Source organism: Salmo trutta, unplaced genomic scaffold, assembly GCF_901001165.1.
Source record: "Salmo trutta unplaced genomic scaffold, fSalTru1.1, whole genome shotgun sequence".
Lineage (NCBI taxonomy): Eukaryota > Metazoa > Chordata > Actinopteri > Salmoniformes > Salmonidae > Salmo > Salmo trutta.
In genome coordinates, this window is record NW_021823234.1 from 18,688 (window position 1) to 46,555 (window position 27,868).

Genomic DNA, 27,868 nt, shown 5'->3' on the forward strand with positions numbered 1-27,868 from the left:
CATACCTCCGGTTTAGAGACATCCCACCACCCTCACATGAAGTCCCAGTCACACAGAGGGGCGGTTTAGACACGGACGACCAAAAACGATATAGTTGATGCACACGTTTTTTTTAAACTCCCATTGGAAAAAGTATTGTCTCATCTGAAATTTTCGGACACAGAATCTTAATTTGGCCTAAGGCTCTTTTCTGTTGATATTATGTAAATGAATTGGCTCTGTTTTGTGTGGTCAGATGTTACTGAACATGTTTATACATTGTTGTACGATTGCCTGTATTGTTTGCATTTGATGCTTGCTAATAAAAAAAACTATTGGTCTGTTTACAGACACGTTTCCTAGTTCCCCTTCCTTCACCGCCAGTAGATGGAGATAGTAGCCTATTGATTTTAGTGAGAGACCATCTGCTGGGGGGCTGAGGCTGGATGCATCTCCCGCCAATCGACGACCATGGCCGCGGAGGCAGCAGACGCGGCTGATGCTGAGACGACAGGAGGACCGCCCGAATGCACCGAGATGGAGGAGCAGGTATGCAAAGTTTGTAAGCCGGATACGTGGTGGCATTATTTAGTGAGGTATTTTATGGAAGATCTGACAATGCAATACGGCTAACGCTGATATGTCTATGCTGAAAAAACTCCATAGATAATTAGCATTTCAGAAAAAGCACTATAGGCCCAGTGAACAGGGACATCCTTAGGATGTGGGGAAATATAGTGATGTAATATAAAGAGACGCGTGTTTGAATTCCGTTCCTGTGGGAATAAAAATGGAATGTCTGGTGCAGAGTGGAAGTGCACTGCGGCGTTTATAAAAGAAGCATTGATTTGAAATGGCATGAAAACCTAGCAGCTGGCTATACCGGCATGTAGCCAACCGCTGGATAAAAATAGCCAGGCACCAACACGCATCACAGGTCATGCATGCATGACGCTTTCGCTGCCGAATTCATGGTCATTTGAAGGCTAAATGCGCTAGTTGAGCAAACCGACAGAGACCGACATGCTCCGTTTTGGAGGTGCTGTGAAGCGGAAGTTGGCAGGCTCTCTGTAAGGTAGTTTTTCCCTACAAGATGATTGGAGAGCGAAAGCTTGTTCTATATTCTGTATCGGATTGTGATTATAGCAGACAGGCTAAGGTAGCTTTGGATAAATGCACTGCAGATTCACGAAAGAGCGAACCGGCACCAGTTGGAATGTTATTGCTCCTATAAATGAATTAGTTGTTACGGTTAGAACAGGATATATGGCTGCTCCGTTTATTACGATGGAATCCCGCTGCCATATATAGGCTACCTAAACTGAAGAAAATCATAGGAAGGTGTCGTGCTAGGAGGCTCGTGGTTTGTTTTTCTAGTTTATAATCTGTCTCGCTAATTCTCTGTTAATGTCATTTAGTAGTAGAATAACAGGTGCATTTATTCTCCCTTCTCGAAACCCAACCTGCTCCACGTTATAATATAGCCTTCCTACACTGTTGGCTGGGCAGACTCACACAGGCACAGTGCAGGTGGCTACATTGTTGCTCTTCATCCCCACTAGGCTACTGGACTTCTACTTGACTAGAGGGACTATTTCAGGTGAGTCCCTGTCACAATGTTGGACAAGTTGTTTTCCTAGTTGGCTAAATTAAGCTTTCAGCTTGTGTTTTCGTATTTTTATATAGTTTGTGGTTGTCCCTCTTTCAAAGATTAGGTAGGTTAAACGTATGGTACAGTACCAGTGAGTATCTGAAATAATAAAGCTGAATCGGTATGACACTTGTCGTTAGCATCAAATGTAGTCTACCTGGCTTCCATTTTTTTCTTCATTTTGAGTAATCTGGTGTACACAGTAGTTTACTTCAACATCTCGTTGGATGGCTCAAATTATATCTTTTTTCCTTTTTCTTATTTTTATGGAGCTTCTTTAAACGTGAACTGGAGTCTTTAATCTGTTAATATCAAGTATTTCAGATCATTTGCGGTCTGCAATTTGATTAATAAAAACGTTGAACTTCAAGCAGAAAGAATAGAACCATGGACAAATTCCCTTACAGTGAATGAATACGTCTGTCTATGTAGATAGGCTTTATAATGTCTCACTTATCAATATCCTATATTACAATGTTACTACAGTACAACAATGTCCTGGCCATTACTACAACAACAGTACCTTTCTGTACATATGCTGCCATGTGACATTGTGTCAAAGAAGGTGACCTTGATCAAATGAGTCAGATTACGGAATGGTTTCCCTATAATCTCATCACGGTGGAATGAAAGATGCTGGATTAAATGAGGGAGAACGGGGAAGCCAACACAGAGAAAGGGAGAATGAAACAGGGGAAGCCAAGGAAAGGAGGCAGGGATTAAAGATGATTTTGACCCAGGGTGCATCCCAAATGGTACCCTATTCCCTATATAGACCACTATATCCCTATGGGCCTTGGTGAAAAGTAGTGCACTACGTAGGGAATAGGGTGCCAGTCGGGGTTGCTCTACGACCTAGATTCAATGCAGGCCAAGTTACAGGCACGCCACCACCAGACCTGGGTTCATATTCTGTTTTGAAATCTCTCAAATACTTTGAGCGTTTGCTTTAGCCTGCCTAGAGTGCCAGATGGGCAGGGTTTACAGTTGTGGGACTATTCTATTGGTCCCATTAAGCCAGGCAAGATCAATCAAGCACAGAGAAAGCATTTGAAATGATTTTCCAATAATATTTCAACACAGGTCTGCTACACAACACAGACACAGATTCATGGCAGCTGTTGCTGAGAAGATGTAATTTAGTTCCCTTTCTGTTGTCCGTAATGAGCAAGTCCTTAGTTGGACTGCATCCCAAATGGCATCCTATTTTCCATATAGTGCACTACTTTTGACCAGGGTCCTATATGGGCTCTGGTCAAAGGTAGTGCACTACGTATGGAATATTCCAGTCATGCATTCCAGTCATGCATTTAATCTTTAACCAATTCCCCTAGGTTTGTAAGACTCTGGGATCACTAATAATTGGGCAAAGTCTTGGATTTTATAAAAAAGGTTCAAAGATCTTTATTCATGAGTGCACTAAAGTCAAAAATTAGGACTCAGTCCTTTTATAATACACACATACATTCCTATCTTTAGACCACTCCCTTCTCAAACAACCAGTACTTTTCCACTAACCACAAAGAACCATAAAAGTTGTTGCAAAGAAACCCATAAAAGCTTCTGCAAAGAGACCCTTAATGGCATAGGTGGTAGTACACTTGCCCCGTAACCATAGTCGCCGGCTGTTCTCCCTCAATTGCTAGTAGGGCTGCAACATTCAGGTAACTTTCCCCAAATTCCCAGGTTTTCCTGAAACCCTGGTTGGAGGATTCCTGGATTTCCTGCTTATTCCTTCCTGATTTCATGAATCTTCTAACTGGGGTTTCTGGAAAACCTGGGAATTTTGGGAAAGAAACCCTAATCACAACGCTGGGCCATAATGCTGTGGGTGATTGATTTTTTACATTTGTTTTTCTTCGTCCAGTTGGCGGAGGGAAGGATGAAGGCAGACGAGGAAGCTCCCCCCTCCCCGGGACTGGGGGGTTCGGCGATCTGTTGTCGGGAAGTGTGTCGGTCGTACGGTGAACTCAAAGTCCTGAGTAATCTCAACTTGACCGTGCCACAGGGACACATGTGAGTAAATCACATTGACACTACAACCTTACCCAGTCCTAACCCTAACCTTATACCATGACACTGACCTCAGTAGTGCTTACTGCCCTGTGGGGTATTCAATCAGAAAAGGCTGTCCTGAGTGTCCAGGATAAGTCAAAACACCACTTCACACCGCAGTAAGACAGAGCATGTTAATATCGCTAATAAGTAATGGACTTACACGTTATTAATATGTAATGGTCTTACATGTTATTAATATGTAATGGTCTTACATGTTATTAATATGTAATGGTCTTACATGTTATTAATATGTAATGGTCTTACATGTTATTAATATGTAATGGTCTTTCATGTTATTAATATGTAATGGTCTTACATGTTATTAATATGTAATGGACTTACATGTTATTAATATGTAATGGTCTTACATGTTATTAATATGTAATGGTGTTTTTGTCCACACATTGATGATAGCCTAACAGCTGAAATGTTTGTTGCCTCAACAGTAGTGGCTGAATATTGTCCTTTGACAGTCCTTTGACAGTAACAGCTGAATACTTTCTCTTAAGCACAATTCTCTTTCTTATAAAATATTGTTGTTTCAACATCTCTGTCCCTTAGTGGCAGGTGACGTGAGCTCCACTGACACACAACTCAATTAGATTTGATTTACACAGAGCCTCAGATTCCATTACAAAAGGCCCTGGGTCTGAACCTAGTGAAAAGCTGGAGTAGGGTGACAGGGTGTTAAACACTCAGAGAAGGAGGAGTAGGGTGGTAAACACTCAGAGAAGGAGGAGTAGGGTGGTAAACACTCAGAGGGAGGAGTAGGGTAGTAAACACTCAGAGAAGGAGGAGTAGGGTGACAGGATGGTAAACACTCAGAGAAGGAGGAGTAGGGTGACAGGGTGGTAAACACTCGGAGAAGGAGGAGTAGGGTGACAGGGTGGTAAACACTCAGAGAAGGAGGAGTAGGGTGACAGGGTGGTAAACACTCAGAGAAGGAGGAGTAGGGTGGTAAACACTCAGAGAAGGAGGAGTAGGGTGACAGGGTGGTAAACACTCAGAGAAGGAGGAGTAGGGTGACAGGGTGGTGAACACTCAGAGGAGGAGGAGTAGAGTGACAGGGTGGTAAACACTCAGAGAAGGAGGAGTAGGGTGACAGGGTGGTGAACACTCAGAGAAGGAGGAGTAGGGTGACAGGGTGGTAAACACTCAGAGAAGGAGGAGTAGGGTGACAGGGTGGTAAACACTCAGAGAAGGAGGAGTAGAGTGACAGGATGGTAAACACTCGGAGAAGGAGGAGTAGGGTGACAGGGTGGTAAACACTCAGAGAAGGAGGAGTAGGGTGGTAAACACTCAGAGAAGGAGGAGTAGGGTGGTAAACACTCAGAGAAGGAGGAGTAGGGTGGTAAACACTCGGAGAAGGAGGAGTAGGGTGACAGGGTGGTAAACACTCGGAGAAGGAGGAGTAGGGTGACAGGATGGTAAACACTCAGAGAAGGAGGAGTAGGGTGGTAAACACTCGGAGAAGGAGGAGTAGGGTGACAGGGTGGTAAACACTCGGAGAAGGAGGAGTAGGGTGACAGGATGGTAAACACTCAGAGGAGGAGGAGTAGGGTGACAGGGTGGTAAACACTCAGAGAAGGAGGAGTAGGGTGACAGGATGGTAAACACTCAGAGAAGGAGGAGTAGGGTGGTAAACACTCAGAGAAGGAGGAGTAGGGTGGTAAACACTCAGAGAAGGAGGAGTAGGGTGGTAAACACTCGGAGAAGGAGGAGTAGGGTGACAGGATGGTAAACACTCAGAGAAGGAGGAGTAGGGTGACAGGGTGGTAAACACTCAGAGAAGGAGGAGTAGGGTGACAGGGTGGTAAACACTCAGAGAAGGAGGAGTAGGGTGACAGGGTGGTAAACACTCAGAGAAGGAGGAGTAGGGTGACAGGGTGGTAAACACTCAGAGAAGGAGGAGTAGGGTGACAGGGTGGTAAACACTCAGAGAAGGGGGAGTAGGGTGGTAAACACTCAGAGAAGGAGGAGTAGGGTGACAGGTTGGTAAACACTCAGAGAAGGAGTAGGGTGACAGGGTGGTAAACACTCAGAGAAGGAGGAGTAGGGTGACAGGGTGGTAAACACTCAGAGAAGGAGGAGTAGGGTGACAGGGTGGTAAACACTCAGAGAAGGAGGAGTAGGGTGATAGGGTGGTAAACACTCAGAGAAGGAGGAGTAGGGTGACAGGGTGGTAAACACTCGGAGGAGGAGGAGTAGGGTGGTAAACACTCAGAGAAGGAGGAGTAGGGTGGTAAACACTCAGAGAAGGAGGAGTAGGGTGACAGGGTGGTAAACACTCAGAGAAGGAGGAGTAGGGTGACAGGGTGGTAAACACTCAGAGAAGGAGGAGTAGGGTGACAGGGTGGTAAACACTCAGAGAAGGAGGAGTAGGGTGACAGGGTGGTAAACACTCAGAGAAGGAGGAGTAGGGTGACAGGGTGGTAAACACTCAGAGAAGGAGGAGTAGGGTGACAGGGTGGTAAACACTCGGAGGAGGAGGAGTAGGGTGGTAAACACTCAGAGAAGGAGGAGTAGGGTGGTAAACACTCAGAGAAGGAGGAGTAGGGTGACAGGGTGGTAAACACTCAGAGAAGGAGGAGTAGGGTGACAGGGTGGTAAACACTCAGAGAAGGAGGAGTAGGGTGACAGGGTGGTAAACACTCAGAGAAGGAGGAGTAGGGTGACAGGGTGGTAAACACTCAGAGAAGGAGGAGTAGGGTGACAGGGTGGTAAACACTCGGAGAAGGAGGAGTAGGGTGGTAAACACTCGGAGAAGGAGGAGTAGGGTGACAGGATGGTAAACACTCAGAGAAGGAGGAGTAGGGTGACAGGGTGGTAAACACTCAGAGGAGGAGGAGTAGGATGGTAAACACTCGGAGGAGGAGGAGTAGGGTGACAGGGTGGTAAACACTCAGAGAAGGAGGAGTAGGGTGACAGGGTGGTAAACACTCAGAGAAGGAGGAGTAGGGTGACAGGGTGGTAAACACTCAGAGAAGGAGGAGTAGGGTGACAGGGTGGTAAACACTCAGAGAAGGAGGAGTAGGGTGACAGGGTGGTAAACACTCAGAGAAGGAGGAGTAGGGTGACAGGGTGGTAAACACTCAGAGAAGGAGGAGTAGGGTGACAGGGTGGTAAACACTCAGAGAAGGAGGAGTAGGGTGACAGGGTGGTAAACACTCAGAGAAGGAGGAGTAGGGTGACAGGGTGGTAAACACTCAGAGAAGGAGGAGTAGGGTGACAGGGTGGTAAACACTCGGAGAAGGAGGAGTAGGGTGGTAAACACTCAGAGGAGGAGGAGTAGGGTGACAGGGTCGTAAACACTCAGAGAAGGAGGAGTAGGGTGGTGAACACTCAGAGAAGGAGGAGTAGGGTGGTAAACACTCAGAGAAGGAGGAGTAGGGTGACAGGATGGTAAACACTCAGAGAAGGAGGAGTAGGGTGACAGGGTGGTGAACACTCAGAGAAGGAGGAGTAGGAGGAGTAGGGTGGTAAACACTCGGAGAAGGAGGAGTAGGGTGACAGGATGGTAAACACTCAGAGAAGGAGGAGTAGGGTGACAGGGTGGTAAACACTCAGAGGAGGAGGAGTAGGATGGTAAACACTCGGAGGAGGAGGAGTAGGGTGACAGGGTGGTAAACACTCAGAGAAGGAGGAGTAGGGTGACAGGGTGGTAAACACTCAGAGAAGGAGGAGTAGGGTGACAGGGTGGTAAACACTCAGAGAAGGAGGAATAGGGTGACAGGGTGGTAAACACTCAGAGAAGGAGGAGTAGGGTGACAGGGTGGTAAACACTCAGAGAAGGAGGAGTAGGGTGACAGGGTGGTAAACACTCAGAGAAGGAGGAGTAGGGTGACAGGGTGGTAAACACTCAGAGAAGGAGGAGTAGGGTGACAGGGTGGTAAACACTCAGAGAAGGAGGAGTAGGGTGACAGGGTGGTAAACACTCAGAGAAGGAGGAGTAGGGTGACAGGGTGGTAAACACTCAGAGAAGGAGGAGTAGGGTGACAGGGTGGTAAACACTCAGAGAAGGAGGAGTAGGGTGACAGGGTGGTAAACACTCGGAGAAGGAGGAGTAGGGTGGTAAACACTCAGAGGAGGAGGAGTAGGGTGACAGGGTCGTAAACACTCAGAGAAGGAGGAGTAGGGTGGTGAACACTCAGAGAAGGAGGAGTAGGGTGGTAAACACTCAGAGAAGGAGGAGTAGGGTGACAGGATGGTAAACACTCAGAGAAGGAGGAGTAGGGTGACAGGGTGGTGAACACTCAGAGAAGGAGGAGTAGGGTGACAGGGTGGTGAACACTCAGAGAAGGAGGAGTAGGGTGACAGGGTGGTGAACACTCAGAGAAGGAGGAGTAGGGTGACAGGATGGTAAACACTCAGAGAAGGAGGAGTAGGGTGACAGGGTGGTGAACACTCAGAGAAGGAGGAGTAGGGTGACAGGATGGTAAACACTCAGAGAAGGAGGAGTAGGGTGGTAAACACTCAGAGAAGGAGGAGTAGGGTGACAGGGTGGTAAACACTCAGAGGAGGAGGAGTAGGGTGACAGGGTGGTAAACACTCAGAGAAGGAGGAGTAGGGTGACAGGGTGGTAAACACTCAGAGAAGGAGGAGTAGGGTGACAGGGTGGTAAACACTCAGAGAAGGAGGAGTAGGGTGACAGGATGGTAAACACTCAGAGAAGGAGGAGTAGGGTGACAGGGTGGTAAACACTCAGAGAAGGAGGAGTAGGGTGACAGGGTGGTAAACACTCAGAGAAGGAGGAGTAGGGTGACAGGGTGGTAAACACTCAGAGAAGGAGGAGTAGGGTGACAGGGTGGTAAACACTCAGAGAAGGAGGAGTAGGGTGACAGGGTGGTAAACACTCAGAGAAGGAGGAGTAGGGTGACAGGGTGGTAAACACTCAGAGAAGGAGGAGTAGGGTGACAGGGTGGTGAACACTCAGAGAAGGAGGAGTAGGGTGACAGGGTGGTGAACACTCAGAGAAGGAGGAGTAGGGTGACAGGGTGGTAAACACTCAGAGAAGGAGGAGTAGGGTGACAGGGTGGTAAACACTCAGAGAAGGAGGAGTAGGGTGACAGGGTGGTAAACACTCAGAGAAGGAGGAGTAGGGTGACAGGGTGGTAAACACTCAGAGAAGGAGGAGTAGGGTGACAGGGTGGTAAACACTCAGAGAAGGAGGAGTAGGGTGGTAAACACTCAGAGGAGGAGGAGTAGGGTGACAGGGTGGTAAACACTCAGAGAAGGAGGAGTAGGGTGACAGGGTGGTAAACACTCAGAGAAGGAGGAGTAGGGTGGTAAACACTCAGAGAAGGAGGAGTAGGGTGACAGGGTGGTAAACACTCAGAGAAGGAGGAGTAGGGTGACAGGGTGGTAAACACTCAGAGAAGGAGGAGTAGGGTGACAGGATGGTAAACACTCAGAGAAGGAGGAGTAGGGTGACAGGGTGGTAAACACTCAGAGAAGGAGGAGTAGGGTGACAGGGTGGTAAACACTCAGAGAAGGAGGAGTAGGGTGACAGGGTGGTAAACACTCAGAAGGAGGAGTAGGGTGACAGGGTGGTAAACACTCAGAGAAGGAGGAGTAGGGTGACAGGATGGTAAACACTCAGAGAAGGAGGAGTAGGGTGACAGGGTGGTAAACACTCAGAGAAGGAGGAGTAGGGTGACAGGGTGGTAAACACTCAGAGAAGGAGGAGTAGGGTGACAGGGTGGTAAACACTCAGAGAAGGAGGAGTAGGGTGACAGGGTGGTAAACACTCAGAGGAGGAGGAGTAGGGTGACAGGGTGGTAAACACTCGGAGGAGGAGGAGTAGGGTGGTAAACACTCAGAGAAGGAGGAGTAGGGTGACAGGGTGGTAAACACTCAGAGAAGGAGGAGTAGGGTGACAGGGTGGTAAACACTCAGAGAAGGAGGAGTAGGGTGGTGAACACTCAGAGAAGGAGGAGTAGGGTGGTGAACACTCAGAGAAGGAGGAGTAGGGTGACAGGGTGGTAAACACTCAGAGAAGGAGGAGTAGGGTGACAGGGTGGTAAACACTCAGAGAAGGAGGAGTAGGGTGGTGAACACTCAGAGGAGGAGGAGTAGGGTGTTAAACACTCAGAGGAGGAGGAGTAGGGTGACAGGATGGACTGTAGAAAGAAAAGAATAAGAAATAGAGGAAGAGAACCCAGTAAAATAAATATCTACAGTATTTAATGAAGAGCCTCTTGTTGATGTTGAAACTATCTTTCTCTTTCCTCTCTTTCTCTCGCTCTCTTACTCTTTCTGTCTATCTGTTTTTGTTTCTCTTTCTCTCTGTCCCCTCTACACACACACACACACACACACACACACACACACACACACACACACACACACACACACACCACACACAAACCTACACAAAGCCAACTGCTTAATCTGCGTTATTCTGTGAAATGAGTGGACTTCAAAAGGACAAGAATTTGAGCGAATGTGTTTAAGTTTGTTTACTGAACTCTGCTCGAAGTGAGCTGCATTTGAACAAGCTTGTTTAGTAAAATGACTTATTCATATTTGCTCAAAACCACACCCATCATTACAATATTTCCCACCATGCTCTTGCAGGTTGATTTTCAGAATTGTTTGTTTCAATACCTGTTTTTTTATGTAGCATACATTTGTTAGTTGATTAGTCTTATGCTACACAAACATAAATAACATAATACATTTTTCTAAACTAATCGTCTCAATAATCAATCTTCCCTACCCCTGCAGTCATCCTCAATGCAGGTTGCGCATTAATTAAAAGTTCCAGTTGTTGGATATCCTTACTCTGGCTGGATTCCAATAGGAATTACACATCACTTTTCAAGACAGCATATTACTTACAGGCTTGATGTGGCATGTAAAACAGGAGTTTCAAACAACAGTGTTAGGGTGTTACTTGGCCCTCAATGAAAGGCCTTGTGATGTATGGTCATAAAGAGTAGAATTATAAAGACAACATTCACTTGGTGAAGGCGACAGGAATGAAAGCCATTCAACAACCATGTCTCTGTCATTAACAAATACAGTCATGGGTGGTAACTACAATTCACTGGAAAAGGCAAGGCACACTGGGAAATATGCAAATAAGGTAGAATACATTCTCAGATTGAATTGTATGTTTACTGAACCTAAAATGTAAAGTTGAGTGAACATACAATTCAACTTGAGAATTTCTGTAGGGTCAGCCAAAATGTTGAGCAAACTCACAATCCTCTTGCAGCGTTAACAAAATTATGTTGAATCAACATTTTTATTTTTAGAGTGCAGTACTGTTATTCTGTGTTGTAATTCTCCACTGGTATGTCACAGTATAATTTGCACTCTGCTTAAAACCTAATGATACTGTCACGGGTGTCGTTGTGTAGAGATGACCAAAACGCAGCGGGAATGTGGATGCTCATCTTTATATTTATTAAATAAAGACACCACGAAAAAACAACAAAACAAAGAACGGCAGATGACAGTTTTACAGGCTATAACTAGCAGTGCAAAAGACAACTACCCACAAAATCCCCAGGTGAAAACAAGCATCTAATATATGACTCCCAATCAGGAACAACGACGTATAGCTGTTCCTGATCGGGATCCACACAGACCACACAGAAATAGACAGACTAGAAAACCATAGAAAACCAACACTAGAACATATACTCAAACCCCAGACTACATAAACCAAACACCCCTTTAATAACCCACACAACCCGAACCATATGAAACAAATACCCTTCTGCCATATCCTGATCAAACTACAATACAAATACTCCCTCTACTGGTCAGGACGTGACAGATACACTATACCTTCAAACTCAACTCTGGGCCTCCAAGCCAGTGTAATCTAGACCCCCAGATGTTCCATGAACGCCATCCAGACCCTCGGAAGTGAACTGGGGACCCCGATCAGACACTATGTCCTCAGGCACCCCGTAGTGCCGGAAGACATCCGTAAACAAGGCCTCCGCAGTCTGTAGGGCCGTAGGGAGACCGGGCAGAGGGAGGAGATGGCAGGACTTAGAGAAACGGTCCACAACGACCAGGATCGTGGTGTTACCCTGTGAGGGGGGGAGATCGGTAAGGAAATCAATCGACAAGTGTGACCAAGGCCATTGTGGAACGGGTAAGTGGTGTAGCTTACCTCTGGGCAGGTGCCTAGGAGCCTTACACTGGGCGCACACCGAGCAGGAGGAAACATAAACCCTCATGTCCTTAGCCAAGGTGGACCACCTGTACTTCCCACACAAACAGCACACTGTCCAACCGATCCCTGGATGACCAGAGGAGGGGGATGTGTGGGCCCAATAGATCAGCCGGTCACGGACAGCAGACGGAACGTACAGACGCCCAGCGGGACACTGGAGGGGAGCGGGCTCTGCACGTAACGCCTGCTCAATGTCCACGTCCAGCTCCCATACTACCGGCGCCACCAGGCAGGAGGCCGGGAGTATGAAGGTAGGATCCATGGGCCACTCCTCTGTGTCATACAGCCGGGAAAGTGCGTCTGCCTTCACATTCTGGGAACCTGGTCTGTAAGAAAGGGTGAGAACAAAACGGGTGAAAAACATGGCTCACCTTGCCTGACGAGGATTCAGTCTCCTCGCTGTACTCCAGGTTGCGGTGGTCAGTCCAGATGATAAAAGGGTGTTTAGCCCCCTCAAGCCAATGTCTCCACATTTTCAACGCTTTGACGACAGCCAACAGCTCCCGGTCCCCCACATCATAGTTTCGCTTCGCCGGGCTGAGCTTCTTCGAGAAGAAGGCACAGGGGCGGAGCTTCGGTGGCGTGCCCGAGCGCTGAGAGAGCACGGCTCCTATCTCAGCCTCGGACGCGTCCACCTCCACCGTGAACCCCAAAGAGTGATCCGGATGGGCCAGCACGGGCGCCAAGGTAAACAGAGCCCTTAGGTGACCAAAAGCCCTATCCGCCTCAGCCGACCACTGCAACCAAACTGGACCCCCCTTTAGCAGTGAGGTAATGGGAGCCGCTACCTGACCAAAACCCCGGATAAACCTCTGGTAGTAATGGGCAAAGCCTAGAAACCGCTGCACCTCCTTTACCGTGGTGAGAGTCAGCCACTTACGCATGGCTGAAATGCGGTCACTCCATCTCCACCCCTGAGGTGGAAATGCGGTATCCTAAGAAAGAGACGGACTGCTGGAAGAACAGGCATTTCTCAGCCTTGACATACAGGTCATGCTCCAACAGTCGACCAAGCACCTTGCGCACCAAGGACACATGCTCGGCGCGTGCAGCGGAGTATATCAGAATGTCATCGATATACACCCTGCCCGTGCAGGTCCCTGAAAATCTCGTCCACAAAGGCTTGGAAGACTGATGGAGCATTCATCAACCCGTACGGCATGACGAGGTACTCATAATGCCCTGAGGTGGTACTGAACGCTGTCTTCCACTCGTCTCCCTCCCGGATACACACCAGGTTGTAAGCACTCCTGAGATCTAGTTTCGTGAAGAAGCGCGCCCTGTGCATTGACTCAATCGCTGTGGCTATGAGAGGTAGCGGATAACTGTACTTCACAGTGATCTGGTTTAGGGCTCGATAGTCAATACACGGGCGCAGACCTCCCTCCTTTTTGTTCACAAACAACAAACTCGAGGAGGCGGGTGAAGTGGAGGACCGAATGTACCCCTGACGCAGGGATTCGGAGACATATGTCTCCATAGCTGCCGTCTCTGCCTGTGACAGGGGATTCACGTGACTCCTAGGAAGTGCGGCGTCTACCTGGAGGTTTATCTCACAATCCCCCCGACGATGGGGTGGTAATTGAGTCGCATTCTTCTTGGAGAAGGCGAGAGCCAAATCGGAATATTCGGGGGGAATGCGCACGGTGGAGACCTGGTCTGGACTTTCCACTGTAGTAGCTTTCCACCGCGACCACCCCGTGAGAGCCCTCCGTTGCCAGGAAACAGTGGGGTTATGACAGACTAACCAGGGTAGGCCTAGCACCACGGGAAACGCAGGAGAGTCAGTGAGGAAGAGACTGATTCTCTCCTTGTGACCCCCCCCGCGTCACCGTGCCCAGGAGAGCGGTGGCCTCCCTAATTAACCCTGACCCTATTGGTCGACTGTCTAAGGCGTGAACTGGGAAGGGCATAGCCACTGGAACAATGGGGATCCCTAAACTATGGGTGAATGATCGGTCTATGAAATTCCCAGCTGCACCTGAATCGACGAGCGCCTTATGCTGGGAATGCGGGAAAAACTCAGGAAAAGTAACATCAAAAACAGGTGTGCAACAGAGGGCTCTGGGTGAGAATGGTGCTGGCTCACCTGGGGTGATGCCAGAGTGCCCTAACTGCTTCCTCTACCCCCAGAGGAACCAATCCGACACCGACCGGCAGTGTGACCTCTGCGGCCACAGATGGTGCACATGAAGGAACCTCCTCCAGTCTCCCTGAGCGCAGCACCTCTCAGCTCCATAGGTATCGGAGTGGTGGTGCTCGGGGATGGAACCGACAGATCCCGATCTGGATGTCCGCGGGTAGCCAGCAGGTTATCCAGCCGAATGGACGGGCCCACCAGCTGGTCGAAGGTGAGGGTGGTGTCCCTGCAGGCCAACTCCCGACAGACGTCCTTGCGCAAACTGCAGCGATAGTGGTCGATCAGGGCCCTGTCGTTCCATCCTGCGCCGGCGGCCAGGGTCCGAAAGTCCATCGCGAACTCCTGGGCGCTCCTCGTCCCCTGCCTCAGGTCGAAGAGATTCACCTGCCGCTCTACCCTCGGGCGGGTGGTTGAAGACGGCCCGGAAGCGGCGGGTGAAATCCTCGAAGTGGTCCAGCGCCGCATTTCCTTCTCCCCACACAGCGTTGGCCCACTCCAGAGCTTTCCCCGAGAGGCACGAGATGAGGGCGGACACCCTCTCACGGCCCGAGGGAGCCGGGTGAAGGGTCGCCAGGTGTGCGGCGTGCGGCCGTCCCATCTTACTCCCTGTGAAGTGCGAGACGAATCCCACTGGAACCGGGTGCGGAGGGGGTGAGTAGTGGAGATCCCTGTTGTGCTGGTGGGAGCGCTGGAGGGACTGCCTGTCTCTCCTAGCGGTCCATCGTCTGGACGACGCGGTCCATGGCGGCGCCGAGATGGTGAAGCATCGCTGCGTGCTCCTGGATGCGCTCCTCGACTCCGCTACCAGGGGTACCTGCTCCTGCTGACTCCATAATTCAGGTGTGGAATTCTGTAAAGGAGTGCGTAACTGGCTGCAGGGAAGTCAGGCGCAGGAGAGCAGAAATGGGTACCAAACGGAGCCCTATAATGAGGCAAACAAAACACGACACTCAGAAAACGAAACACTCACGGGTTACAATAACCCGGCGCAAACCAGCCTGCAGTACACATACATTTACACATAACAATTGCACACACAGACATGGGGGGAAACAGAGAGTTATATGCAAGACTAGTAATGAGGGAATGCAAACCAGGTGTACGGGAAAACAAGACAAAACAATTGGAAAATGAAAGGTGGATCTGCGATGGCTAGAAGACCGGTAACGTCGACCGTTGAACGCCACCCGAACAAGGAGAGGGACAGCCAGTTTCACTGCATTGTTCCCCTCTAATCAGGGACTGTTTTAGATCTGGGACACCAGGTCGGTGGAATTAATTATCAGGTAGAACAGAAAACCCGCAGGCTACCGGACCTCGTAGGGTAAGAGTTGAGTACCCCTGCTCTAAACCTTACATAAAGTAGACAATGTAATTGGGTTCTTGCATATATAAATTACGTTTAACTTGGATTTCCACGTGAATCATGTATCGATGTCATTGCAAGTTTTATGTGAGTTACGATTAAGAGTCAGACCATACTGAGTAATACAGATATCAATATTATCATTATATTCTACTGTACTATCATACTATACTATCATACTATGATATACCATCATATAATATCATACTATACTATCATATCATACTGTACTATCATACTATACTATCATATCATACTATACTATCATACTATACTATCATATCATACTATACTATCATACTATGATATACCATCATATACTATCACAGCATACTATCATACTATACTATCATACTGTAGTAATATGTATGATTTAGTGCAAATGTTCTTCCTGTTATCTTTCAGCTACGGCCTGCTGGGTCCGAGTGGGTGTGGGAAGACCACACTGTTGAAATGCATTGTGGGAACACTGAAGATCTCCCGAGGGCACATCAGCGTGTTGGGGAAGCCGCCAGCATTTCCTGGACACCAGGTCCCTGGGAGGATGGTGGGGTACATGCCACAGGTAAACTGTTACCTTATAGGTACACAACATACCACAGGTAAATCGATCCATAGATGACGCAATCTCTATCGCAGTCCACACTGCCCTCTCCCACCTGGACAACAGGAACACCTATGTGAGAATGCTGTTCATAGACTACAGCTCAGTGTTCAACACCATAGAGCCCACAAAGCTCATCACTAAGCTCAGGACCCTGGGACTGAACACCTCCCTCTGCAACTGGATCCTGGACTTCTTGACGGGCTGCCCCCAGGTGGTGAGGGTAGGTAACAACACATCCGCCACACTGATCCTCAGCACGGTGGCCCCTCAGGGGTGCGTGCTCAGTCCTCTCCTGTACTTCCTGTTCACCAACAACTGCGTGGCCGCGCACGACTCCAACACCATCATTAAGTTTGCTGACGACACAACGGTGGTTGGCCTGATCACCGACGACAACGTCAACAAGACAAATTAGCTGATAATGGACTACAGGAAACGGAGTGCCTAGCACGCCCCCATCCACATCAACCGGGGTGTAGTGGAGCAGGTCAAGAGCTTCAATTTCCTCGGTGTCCATATCACTAAGTAATTATTATGGTCCACACACACCAACACAGTCATGAAGAAGGCATGACAACTCCTCTTCCGCCTCATTGAGAGCATCTTGACTGGCTGCATCACCGCTTGGTATGTCAACTGCTTGGCATCTGACCCCAAGGCACTACAGAGGGTAGTGCGTACAGTCCCAGTACATCCCTGGGGCAGAGCTCCCTGCCATCCAGGACCTCTACACCAGGCGGTGTCAGAGAAAGGCCCTAACAATTGTAAAAGATTCCAGCCACCCAAGCCATAGACTGTTCTCTCTGCTACCGCACGGCAAGCAGTACCGATGCACCAAGTCTAGAACCAATAGGACCCTGAACAGCTGCTACCCCCAAGCTATAAGACTGCTAGTTAGTTAAATAGTAACCAATAGCTACCCGGACAACCTGCATTGACCCTTTTTGCACTAACTGTTTTGACTCATCACATACGCTGCTGCTACTGTTTATTATCTACCCTGTTGCCTAGTCCCTTTACCGCTACCTATATGTACATATCTACCTCAATTACCTTGTACATGGACTCGATACTGGTAACCCTGTGTATATAGCCAAGTTATCTTTACTCATTGTGTATTTATTCCTCGTGTTATAATTTTTCTATTTTTCTCTCTGCGTTGTTGGGAAGTAGATAAGTAAGTAAGCATTTCACTGTTAGTCTACACCTGTTGTTTACCAAGCATGTGACCAATCAAATTTGATTTGATTTGACAGATGCACAAACGCACCTCAGTTCCAAATGGACTCCTAACCTTTAGACACTATGGAAGTGTATTGACATACGACTGTAAATACCATGACAACATGATATGTCAACATAACATACTATAGCAAAACACACCATTTTAATTTGTCTCTTCATTTTGTTCTTGTCTATCTTCATTTAAAAATTGTGTAGAAAACGTTTAGTGTTTTTATCTTTCTCACCTTTGTAATAAATGTGCTGTATAAATAAAGTTTGATTTGATATCAACACAACACATACCATGACATAACATTGTGTTTCCCCTTTAGGACCTGGCGTTGTACAACGAGTTTACCATCAGTGACACCCTGACGTTCTTCGGACGGATCCACGGCCTGTCATCTAAGGACACCCAGGCACGTATGGACTTCCTGGTGGACTTCCTGGACCTACCTCAGAAGAGCAAACTAGTCCGAAATCTCAGGTAACAAAACCCTACATAGTGGTGAGCCCATTAAATCCGGCCCACGGATGGGTTGAATTTATACATATGTATACCAAATGGAAACTATGTATAAATGATAATGATATCTACATCTATAGTCTCTACACTCTGTCCAGCTGGTAACAGGCATCTATAGTCTCTACACTCTGTCCAGCTGATAACAGTCAATTATAGTCTCTTCACTCTGTCCAGCTGGTAACAGTCATCTATAGTCTCTACACTCTGTCCAGCTGATAACAGTCATCTATAGTCTCTTCACTCTGTCCAGCTTGATAACAGTCATCTATAGTCTCTACACTCTGTCCAGCTTGATAACAGTCATCTATAGTCTCTTCACTCTGTCCAGCTTGTTAACAGTCATCTATAGTCTCTACACTCTGTCCAACTGATAACAGTCATCTATAGTCTCTTCACTCTGTCCAGCTAGATAACAGTCATCTATAGTCTCTACACTCTGTCCAGCTGATAACAGTCATCTATAGTCTCTTCACTCTGTCCAGCTTGATAACAGTCATCTATAGTCTCTTCACTCTGTCCAGCTGATAACAGTCATCTATAGTCTCTACACTCTGTCCAGCTGATAACAGTCATCTATAGTCTCTACACTCTGTCCAGCTTGTTAACAGTCATCTATAGTCTCTTCACTCTGTCCAGCTTGATAACAGTCATCTATAGTCTCTTCACTCTGTCCAGCTGATAACAGTCATCTATAGTCTCTACACTCTGTCCAGCTTGATAACAGTCATCTATAGTCTCTTCACTCTGTCCAGCTGATAACAGTCATCTATAGTCTCTACACTCTGTCCAGCTGATAACAGTCATCTATAGTCTCTACACTCTGTCCAGCTTGATAACAGTCATCTAAACAGAAGTTATACAGTCGGGTGCATAAAACATTCCAAAAGCGATGTATAAAGGACTATATATTTTTTTAAGTTGACGTTAAGGAAATATAGTACATTTTAAATGCGTCACTCCAGACCTCTGTGAAGAGCGTGTGCGAACCGCAAGATGTTATGGTCCACGTTCATTTGGCGTGGGATAGTTTCCCCTTGCCCATGACGAGGAAAGGTTAAATACAGAAGCGGTGACCCATGTCCTCATTATGGAGATGGAATGGAGTTATCAGTGCTGTCCCCAGAACACACACACCTTTGTGGGTTAAACGGTTAGTGGGTTAAAGGGTTAGTGGGTTAAAGGGTTAGTGGGTTAATGGGTTAGTGGGTTAATGGGTTAGTGGGTTGAAGGGTTAGTGGGTTAAACGGTTAGTGGGTTAAAGGGTTAGTGGGTTAAAGGGTTAGTGGGTTAAAGGGTTAGTGGGTTGAAGGGTTAGTGGGTTAAAGGGTTAAAGGGTTAGTGGGTTGAAGGGTTAGTGGGTTAAAGGGTTAGTGGGTTAAAGGGTTAGTGGGTTAAAGGGTTAGTGGGTTGAAGGGTTAGTGGGTTAAAGGGTTAGTGGGTTGAAGGGTTAGTGGGTTAAAGGGTTAGTGGGTTAAAGGGTTAGTGGGTTAAAGGGTTAAAGGGTTAGTGGGTTAAAGGGTTAGTGGGTTGAAGGGTTAAAGGGTTAGTGGGTTAAAGGGTTAGTGGGTTAAAGGGTTTAGTGGGTTAAAGGGTTAAGGGTTAGTGGGTTGAAGGGTTAAAGGGTTTGTGGGTTAAAGGGTTAGTGGGTTAAAGGGTTAAAGGGTTAGTGGGTTGAAGGGTTAAAGGGTTTGTGGGTTAAAGGGTTAGTGGGTTAAAGGGTTAGTGGGTTAAAGGGTTAGTGGGTTAAAGGGTTAGTGGGTTGAAGGGTTAGTGGGTTGAAGGGTTAGTGGGTTAAAGGGTTAGTGGGTTAAAGGGTTAGTGGGTTAAAGGGTTAGTGGGTTAAAGGGTTAGTGGGTTGAAGGGTTAGTGGGTTAAAGGGTTAGTGGGTTGAAGGGTTAGTGGGTTGAAGGGTTAGTGGGTTAAAGGGTTAGTGGGTCTCCATCTCCTCCCTCTCTTCTAACCAGCATAGGTCCATGATTACATCATGTCCACAAAACCATGTGACCTGTGTCTATGGCTGAGTCCCCAATTGCACTAGTATATCCCATTTTGATCTGGGGACAAAGTATGCTACAGCAGGGCTAAGATGGCTAGAAAAAGAAGGAAACAGTTTCCCCCTGAGTGAGTTTCTGTTTGTGTGTCACGGGCTTCTGTAAAAATGCAGTGTTTTTGCAACAGACATCTGTCAAGCTGTCAATGCCAAAGAGAAGACTCCCTCACTTCCATCATAACAACTCCTCAATGCTGGCTTATTACCATACATTTAACCATAGTATTACAGTGTTATTGATTAGACCTATTTAAAAATCATCATAAAAATGTATTGAACTTCTATGTGACCATTTAATTAACACACTTCAGCTGCAGAAGGTCATACATTATATTAATGTATTTAATGTGATTCAGAATGTTGCATCTTATACAACTGTCAAACATAGAGCAGAACCAACAGCTCTGTCCCAGTATCCTGACTGTACAGAACCAACAGCTCTGTCCCAGTATACTGACTGTACAGAACCAACAGCTCTGTCCCAGTATCCTGACTGTACAGAACCAACAGCTCTCTGTCCCAGTATCCTGACTGTACAGAACCAACAGCTCAGTCCCAGTATCCTGACTGTACAGAACCAACAGCTCTGTCCCAGTATCCTGACTGTACAGAACCAACAGCTCTGTCCCAGTATCCTGACTGTACAGAACCAACAGCTCTGTCCCAGTATCCTGACTGTACAGAACCAACAGCTCAGTCCCAGTATCCTGACTGTACAGAACCAACAGCTCTCTGTCCCAGTATCCTGACTGTACAGAACCAACAGCTCTGTCCCAGTATCCTGACTGTACAGAACCAACAGCTCAGTCCCAGTATCCTGACTGTACAGAACCAACAGCTCTCTCTCCCAGTATCCTGACTGTACAGAACCAACACCTCTCAGTCCCAGTATCCTGACTGTACAGAACCAACAGCTCTCTGTCCCAGTATCCTGACTGTACAGAACCAACAGCTCTCTGTCCCAGTATCCTGACTGTACAGAACCAACAGCTCAGTCCCAGTATCCTGACTGTACAGAACCAACAGCTCTGTCCCAGTATCCTGACTGTACAGAACCAACAGCTCTCAGTCCCAGTATCCTGACTGTACAGACGCAAGGCCTCCAGAGAATGTGTCTGAACTAACTCACCAATTATGTCATAGTAGTGTAATTGGCCCTTGAACCTGTGAAAGAACTGGTGTGGCTCCCAGCTCTCGGCATCCCCCCCTACCTCACAAGGACCCAGTGCTGCCCTGTAGACAAAGAAACATCCCTCTAACTCACAAGGACCCTGTTCTGCCCTGTAGTACAAGAAACACCCCCCTACCTCACAAGGACCCAGTGCTGCCCTGTAGTACAAGAAACATCCCCCCTACCTCACAAGGACCCAGTTCTGCCCTGTAGTACAAGAAACATCCCCCCTACCTCACAAGGACCCAGTTTTTGCCCTGTAGTACAAGAAACATCCCCCTACCTCACAAGGACCCAGTGCTGCCCTGTAGTACAAGAAACATCCCTCTACCTCACAAGGACCCAGTGCTGCCCTGTAGTACAAGAAACATCCCTCTACCTCACAAGGACCCAGTGCTGCCCTGTAGTACAAGAAACATCCCCCTACCTCACAAGGACCCAGTGCTGCCCTGTAGTACAAGAAACATCCCCCCTACCTCACAAGGACCCAGTGCTGCCCTGTAGTACAAGAAACATCCCCCCCTACCTCACAAGGACCCAGTTCTGCCCTGTAGTACAAGAAACATCCCCCTACCTCACAAGGACCCAGTTTTGCCCTGTAGTACAAGAAACATCCCCCCTACCTCACAAGGACCCAGTTTTGCCCTGTAGTACAAGAAACATCCCCCTACCTCACATGGACCCAGTGCTGCCCTGTAGTACAAGAAACATCCCCCCTACCTCACATGGACCCAGTGCTGCCCTGTAGTACAAGAAACATCCCCCTACCTCACAAGGACCCAGTGCTGCCCTGTAGTACAAGAACATCCCCCTACCTCACAAGGACCCAGTTTTGCCCTGTAGTACAAGAAACATCCCCCTACCTCACAAGGACCCAGTTTTGCCCTGTAGTACAAGAAACATCCCCCTACCTCACATGGACCCAGTGCTGCCCTGTAGTACAAGAAACATCCCCCCTACCTCACATGGACCCAGTGCTGCCCTGTAGTACAAGAAACATCCCCCTACCTCACAAGGACCCAGTGCTGCCCTGTAGTACAAGAAACATCCCCCTACCTCACAAGGTTGGTGTTGCAGGGTTTCTCTGCTTTGCTGCCTAACCAGCCCTGCTAACACACCTATTACACTGAGAAGCCAGTGAGAGTGACGCAAGTCAAACAAATGCAGCTGGATGGATCAGATATATCTGGTGTTTTATGTAACGTGTGTGTGTGTGTGTGTGTGTGTGTGTGTGGTGTGTGGTGTGTGTGTGTGTGTGTGTGTGTGTGTGTGTGTTTACAGCGGAGGGCAGAAACGGAGGGTGTCTCTGGGAGCAGCCTTACTTCAAAACCCCCAGTTATTGATTCTGGATGAACCCACAGTCGGGGTGGACCCTGTGCTGAGAGCCAAGTATGTACTGGACACACACACACACACACACACACACACACACACACACACACACAGAACCTACAATAATTAACCTGCTTCACATTTCCCCTTTTCCATCCAGTATAATGAATGTCATATACAGTCTGAAGATAACATGTATGTTTCTGAACACCACTCTCTCTCCAACAGTCTCACCCCGTCAAACACACTCTCTGCCCCTCATTACAGAAACCATTTTGTCTCTCATTCAGAAAGACTGTATAAATCCTGTTGGAAGTATATGGGTGTGTAATCTGATTGTGTAATGGTACCAGTGCTGTGTTACAAAGCCCAGCCAAATCAGTCTAGTCAGGGTAATCCCAGGCAGGTCATAAGGCTAAGGCTGTATGTCAAATGGCACCCTATTCCCTTTATAGTGCACTACCAGGGCTCATAGAGCTCTGGTAAGTAGTGCACTTTATAGAGAATAGGGTGCCATTTGGAACAACAGGATGTGATCCTTAAACTGAGTTGTGTCATGTGTCCCTGTAGGATCTGGCAGCATCTAGTAGAGATTGTGAAAACTGGAAAAGTATCAGTCGTCATCACCACTCACTACATAGAGGAGGCCAGGCAAGCCAATGTGGTAAGATACAGTCTATATACATGACAACTACCTACTGATAGACACTACATAGAGGAGGACAGGCAAGCCAATGTGGTAAGATACAGTCTATATACATGATAACTACCTACTGATAGACACTACATAGAGGAGGCCAGGCAAGCCAATGTGGTAAGATACAGTCTATATACATGATAACTACCTACTGATAGGCACTACATAGAGGAGGCCAGGCAAGCCAATGTGGTAAGATACAGTCTATATACATGGATAACTACCTACTGATAGACACTACATAGAGGAGGCCAGGCAAGCCAATGTGGTAAGATACAGTCTATATACATGGATAACTACCTACTGATAGACACTACATAGAGGAGGCCAGGCAAGCCAATGTGGTAAGACACTCTCACACACACACACACACACACACAAACATACACACACACACACAGTCCTTTTGTCAAATGCTCCTCTGTGAACGCTGTGCCTTGTTTATCTGTTGTCACAAGAGGAAAGGGGAAACACACAGCTCAACTGACCGGCCCTCCTCAAATACTTTATGAGCAGGCAATTATCAGGTCCCCTCTGCTGAGAAACAATGGGTCCTTTAGTAGTTCCTGTAGTTCTTCTGTGTTTCACCGATTTAGAAAGGGGGGAGAGGTGGACTATGGGTCTGCGTGTGTGTCACAGCGTCAATGGTCTGGTTGTCTTCAATCAGAACACACTGTTCCAGTTATATACACTATTCCAGTTGTATGGCCCTCACCATGTCCTCCATCAGACTAGTAGTGTTCATTCCCTATCCTGACTGGTTCAAAGTCTAATACCTCGGAGCTACTGCTCTGTAAATCTACAGATTAGGTTACTGTAAAACCTTCTTCCTGCTTTCCTCTGATGATGTTTGTTTCTGAGCAGCCTTTTTCCTCCGTTGAGGAATGAAATGTGATCGAGTGGTTGAAGGGGACAGACATGAACTACAGTACTGAGGGGATGTTTTGGTTCTGTACCACATGGACCATGAACTACAGTACTGAGGGGATGTTCTGGTTCTGTACCACATGGACCATGAACTACAGTACCGAGAGGATGTTCTGGTCCTGTACCACATGGACCATGAACTACAGTACTGAGTGGATGTTCTGGTTCTGTACCACATGGACCATGAACTACAGTACTGAGAGGATGTTCTGGTCCTGTACCACATGGACCATGAACTACAGTACGAGAGGATGTTCTGGTCCTGTACCACCAGGGACCCATGAAACTACAGTACTGAGAGGATGTTCTGGTCCTGTACCACATGGACCATGAACTACAGTACTGAGTGGATGTTCTGGTCCTGGTACCCCATGGACCATGAAATACAGTACTGAGTGGATGTTCTGGTTCTGTACCACATGGACCATGAACTACAGTACTGAGGGGATGTTCTGGTTCTGTACCACATGGACCATGAACTACAGTACTGAGAGGATGTTCTGGTCCTGTACCACATGGACCATAAACTACAGTACTGAGGGGATGTTCTGGTCCTGTACCACATGGACCATGAACTACAGTACTGAGGGGATGTTCTGGTTCTGTACCACATGGACCATGAACTACAGTACTGAGGGATGTTCTGGTCCTGTACCACTGGACCATGAACTACAGTACTGAGGGGATGTTCTGGTGCTGTACTACATGGACCATGAACTACAGTACTGAGGGGATGTTCTGGTCCTGTACCACATGGACCATGAACTACAGTACTGAGGGGATGTTCTGGTCTGTACCACATGGACCATGAACTACAGTACTGAGAGGATGTTCTGGTCCTGTACCACAGGACCATGAACTACAGTACTGGGGATGTTCTGGTCCTGTACCACATGGACCATGAACTACAGTACTGAGGGGATGTTCTGGTCCTGTACCACATGGACCAGAACTACAGTACTGAGGGGATGTTCTGGTCCTGTACCACATGGACCATGAACTATAGTACTGAGGGGATGTCTGGTCCTGTACCACATGGACCATGAACTACAGTACTGAGGGATGTTCTGGTCCTGTACACATGGATCATGAACTACAGTACTGAGGGGATGTTTGGTCCTGTACCACATGGACCATGAACTACAGTACTGAGGGGATGTTTGGTCCTGTACCACATGGACCATGAACTACAGTACTGAGGGGATGTTTTGGTTCTGTACCACATGGACATGAACTACAGTACTGAGGGGATGTTCTGGTCCTGTACCACATGGACCATGAACTACAGTACTGAGAGGATGTTCGGTCCTGTACCACATGGACCATGAACTACAGTACGAGGGGATGTTCTGGTCCTGTACCAGATAACTTCTACCTACTGATCCATCCCTATGACTGTTACCATGAGACATTTAGATAATTCTACCTACTGTATTCCATCCCCTCTGACCTGTTACCATGAGACAGACATTTAGAACTTCTACCTACTGTATTCCATCCCCTCTGACTGTTACCATGAGACAGACATTAGATAACTTCTACCTACTGTATTCCATCCCCTCTGACCTGTTACCATGAGACATTTAGAACTTCTACCTACTGTATTCCATCCCCTCTGACCTGTTACCATGAGACAGACATTTAGATAACTTCTACCTACTGTATTCCATCCCTCTGATCTGTTACCATGAGACGACATTTAGATAACTCTACCTACTGTATTCCATCCCCTCTGATCTGTTACCATGAGACAGACATTTAGATAACTTCTACCTACTGTATTCCATCCCCTCTGACCTGTTACCATGAGACATTTAGATAACTTCTACCTACTGTATTCCATCCCCTCTGACCTGTTACCATGAGACAGACATTTAGATAACTTCTACCTACTGTATTCCATCCCCTCTGACCTGTTACCATGAGACAGACATTTAGATAACTTCTACCTACTGTATTCCATCCCTCTGACCTGTTACCATGAGACAGACATTTAGAAACTTCTACCTACTGTATTCCATCCCCTCTGACCTGTTACCATGAGACAGACATTTAGATAACTTCTACTACTGTATTCCATCCCCTCTGACCTGTTACCATGAGACATTAGATAACTTCTACCTACTGTATTCCATCCCCTCTGACCTGTTACCATGAGACAGACAATTTAGATAACTTCTACCTACTGTATTCCATCCCCTCTGACCTGTTACCATGAGACAGATGAGAGATGGATCAGATCTCACTTCTCTATTATTGTAGCCAGTTCAATGTCCTGCTGAGCCACTAAGGCAGAAGTGAAAGTAGTGTGAAGTGCATAGTACTGTATTCTGCATTTAGCTTCTCACACTCAACACAGATCTTACTGGAAACACACTGATAAGAATCTCTATGTTCCAAATGGCACCATATTATATTATATTATAATGCACTTTCTACCAGGACCCATAGGGCTCCCGTCAAAAGTAGTGCACTTTGTAGGGAATAGGGTGCCATTTGGGACATAGAGGTTCCTTGTACCACCTGTGCAATGTATTCTGAATGCATTTAGGGCACATTCTATCACCGCAAGTCTACAGTATTACCTCTGTGTTATAGTCTACAGTACTACCTCTGTGTTATAGTCTACAGTACTACTCTGTGTATAGTCTACAGTACTACCTCTGTGTTATAGTCTACAGTATACCTCTGTGTTATAGTCTACAGTACTACCTCTGTGTATAGTCTACAGTATTACCTCTGTGTATAGTCTACAGTTACCTCTGTGTTATAGTCTACAGTACTACCTCTGTGTTATAGTATAGTCTACAGTACTACCTCTGTTATAGTCTACAGTACCTCTGTGTTATAGTTACAGTACTACCTCTGTGTTATAGTCTACAGTATACCTCTGTGTTATAGTCTACAGTACTACCTCTGTGTATAGTTATAGTCTACAGTACTACCTCTGTTATAGTTATAGTCTACAGTACTACCTCTGTGTTATAGTCTACAGTATTACCTCTGTGTTATAGTCTACAGTATTACCTCTGTGTATAGTCTACAGTACTACCTCTGTGTATAGTTATAGTCTACAGTATACCTCTGTGTTATAGTCTACAGTACTACCTCTGTGTTATAGTCTACAGTACTACCTCTGTGTTATAGTCTACAGTACTACCTCTGTGTTATAGTCTACAGTACTACCTCTGTGTTATAGTCTACAGTACTACCTCTGTTATAGTCTACAGTACTACCTCTGTGTTATAGTTATAGTCTACAGTACTACCTCTGTGTTATAGTTATAGTCTACAGTACTACCTCTGTGTATAGTTAGTCTACAGTACTACCTCTGTGTTATAGTCTACAGTACACCTCTGTGTTATAGTCTACAGTATTACCTCTGTGTTATAGTCTACAGTACTACCTCTGTGTTATAGTCTACAGTACTACCTCTGTGTTATACTCTACAGTATACCTCTGTGTTATAGTCTACAGTACTACCTCTGTGTTATAGTCTACAGTATTACCTCTGGTTATAGTTATAGTCTACAGTATTACCTCTGTGTATAGTTATAGTCTACAGTATTACCTCTGTGTTATAGTCTACAGTATTACCTCTGTGTTATAGTCTACAGTACTACCTCTGTGTATAGTCTACAGTATTACCTCTGTTTATAGTCTACAGTATTACCTCTGTGTTATAGTTATAGTCTACAGTACTACCTCTGTGTTATAGTTATAGTCTACAGTATTACCTCTGTGTTATAGTCTACAGTACTACCTCTGTGTATAGTCTACAGTACTACCTCTGTGTTATAGTCTGCAGTATACCTCTGTGTTATAGTCTACAGTACTACCTGTGTTATAGTCTACAGTATACCTCTGTGTTATAGTCTACAGTATTACCTCTGTGTTATAGTCTACAGTATTACCTCTGTGTTATAGCTACAGTACTACCTCTGTG

General features: G+C 46.8%; 1 protein-coding gene across 1 annotated transcript; it reads left to right on the top strand.

The window, feature by feature from the left end:
- Positions 1-426: 426 nt before the first annotated feature.
- On the top strand, positions 427-23,323 carry LOC115189781 (ABC transporter G family member 23-like). The gene is made up of 6 exons (XM_029748300.1): positions 427-528; positions 3,498-3,646; positions 15,794-15,953; positions 17,552-17,706; positions 22,248-22,355; positions 22,869-23,323. Exons 1-6 carry the CDS (start codon positions 451-453, stop codon positions 22,984-22,986), a joined length of 768 nt encoding a protein of 255 aa, XP_029604160.1. The 5' UTR covers positions 427-450; the 3' UTR covers positions 22,987-23,323.
- Positions 23,324-27,868: the final 4,545 nt, after the last annotated feature.

Coding starts and splice junctions, on each gene's coding strand:
- LOC115189781 (XM_029748300.1), top strand. CDS start 451: ATGGCCGCGGAGGCAGCAGACGCGGCTGATGCTGAGACGACAGGAGGA. Junction 3,647..15,793: donor ACCGTGCCACAGGGACACAT/GTGAGTAAATCA, acceptor GTTATCTTTCAG/CTACGGCCTGCTGGGTCCGA. Junction 17,707..22,247: donor AAACTAGTCCGAAATCTCAG/GTAACAAAACCC, acceptor GTGTGTTTACAG/CGGAGGGCAGAAACGGAGGG.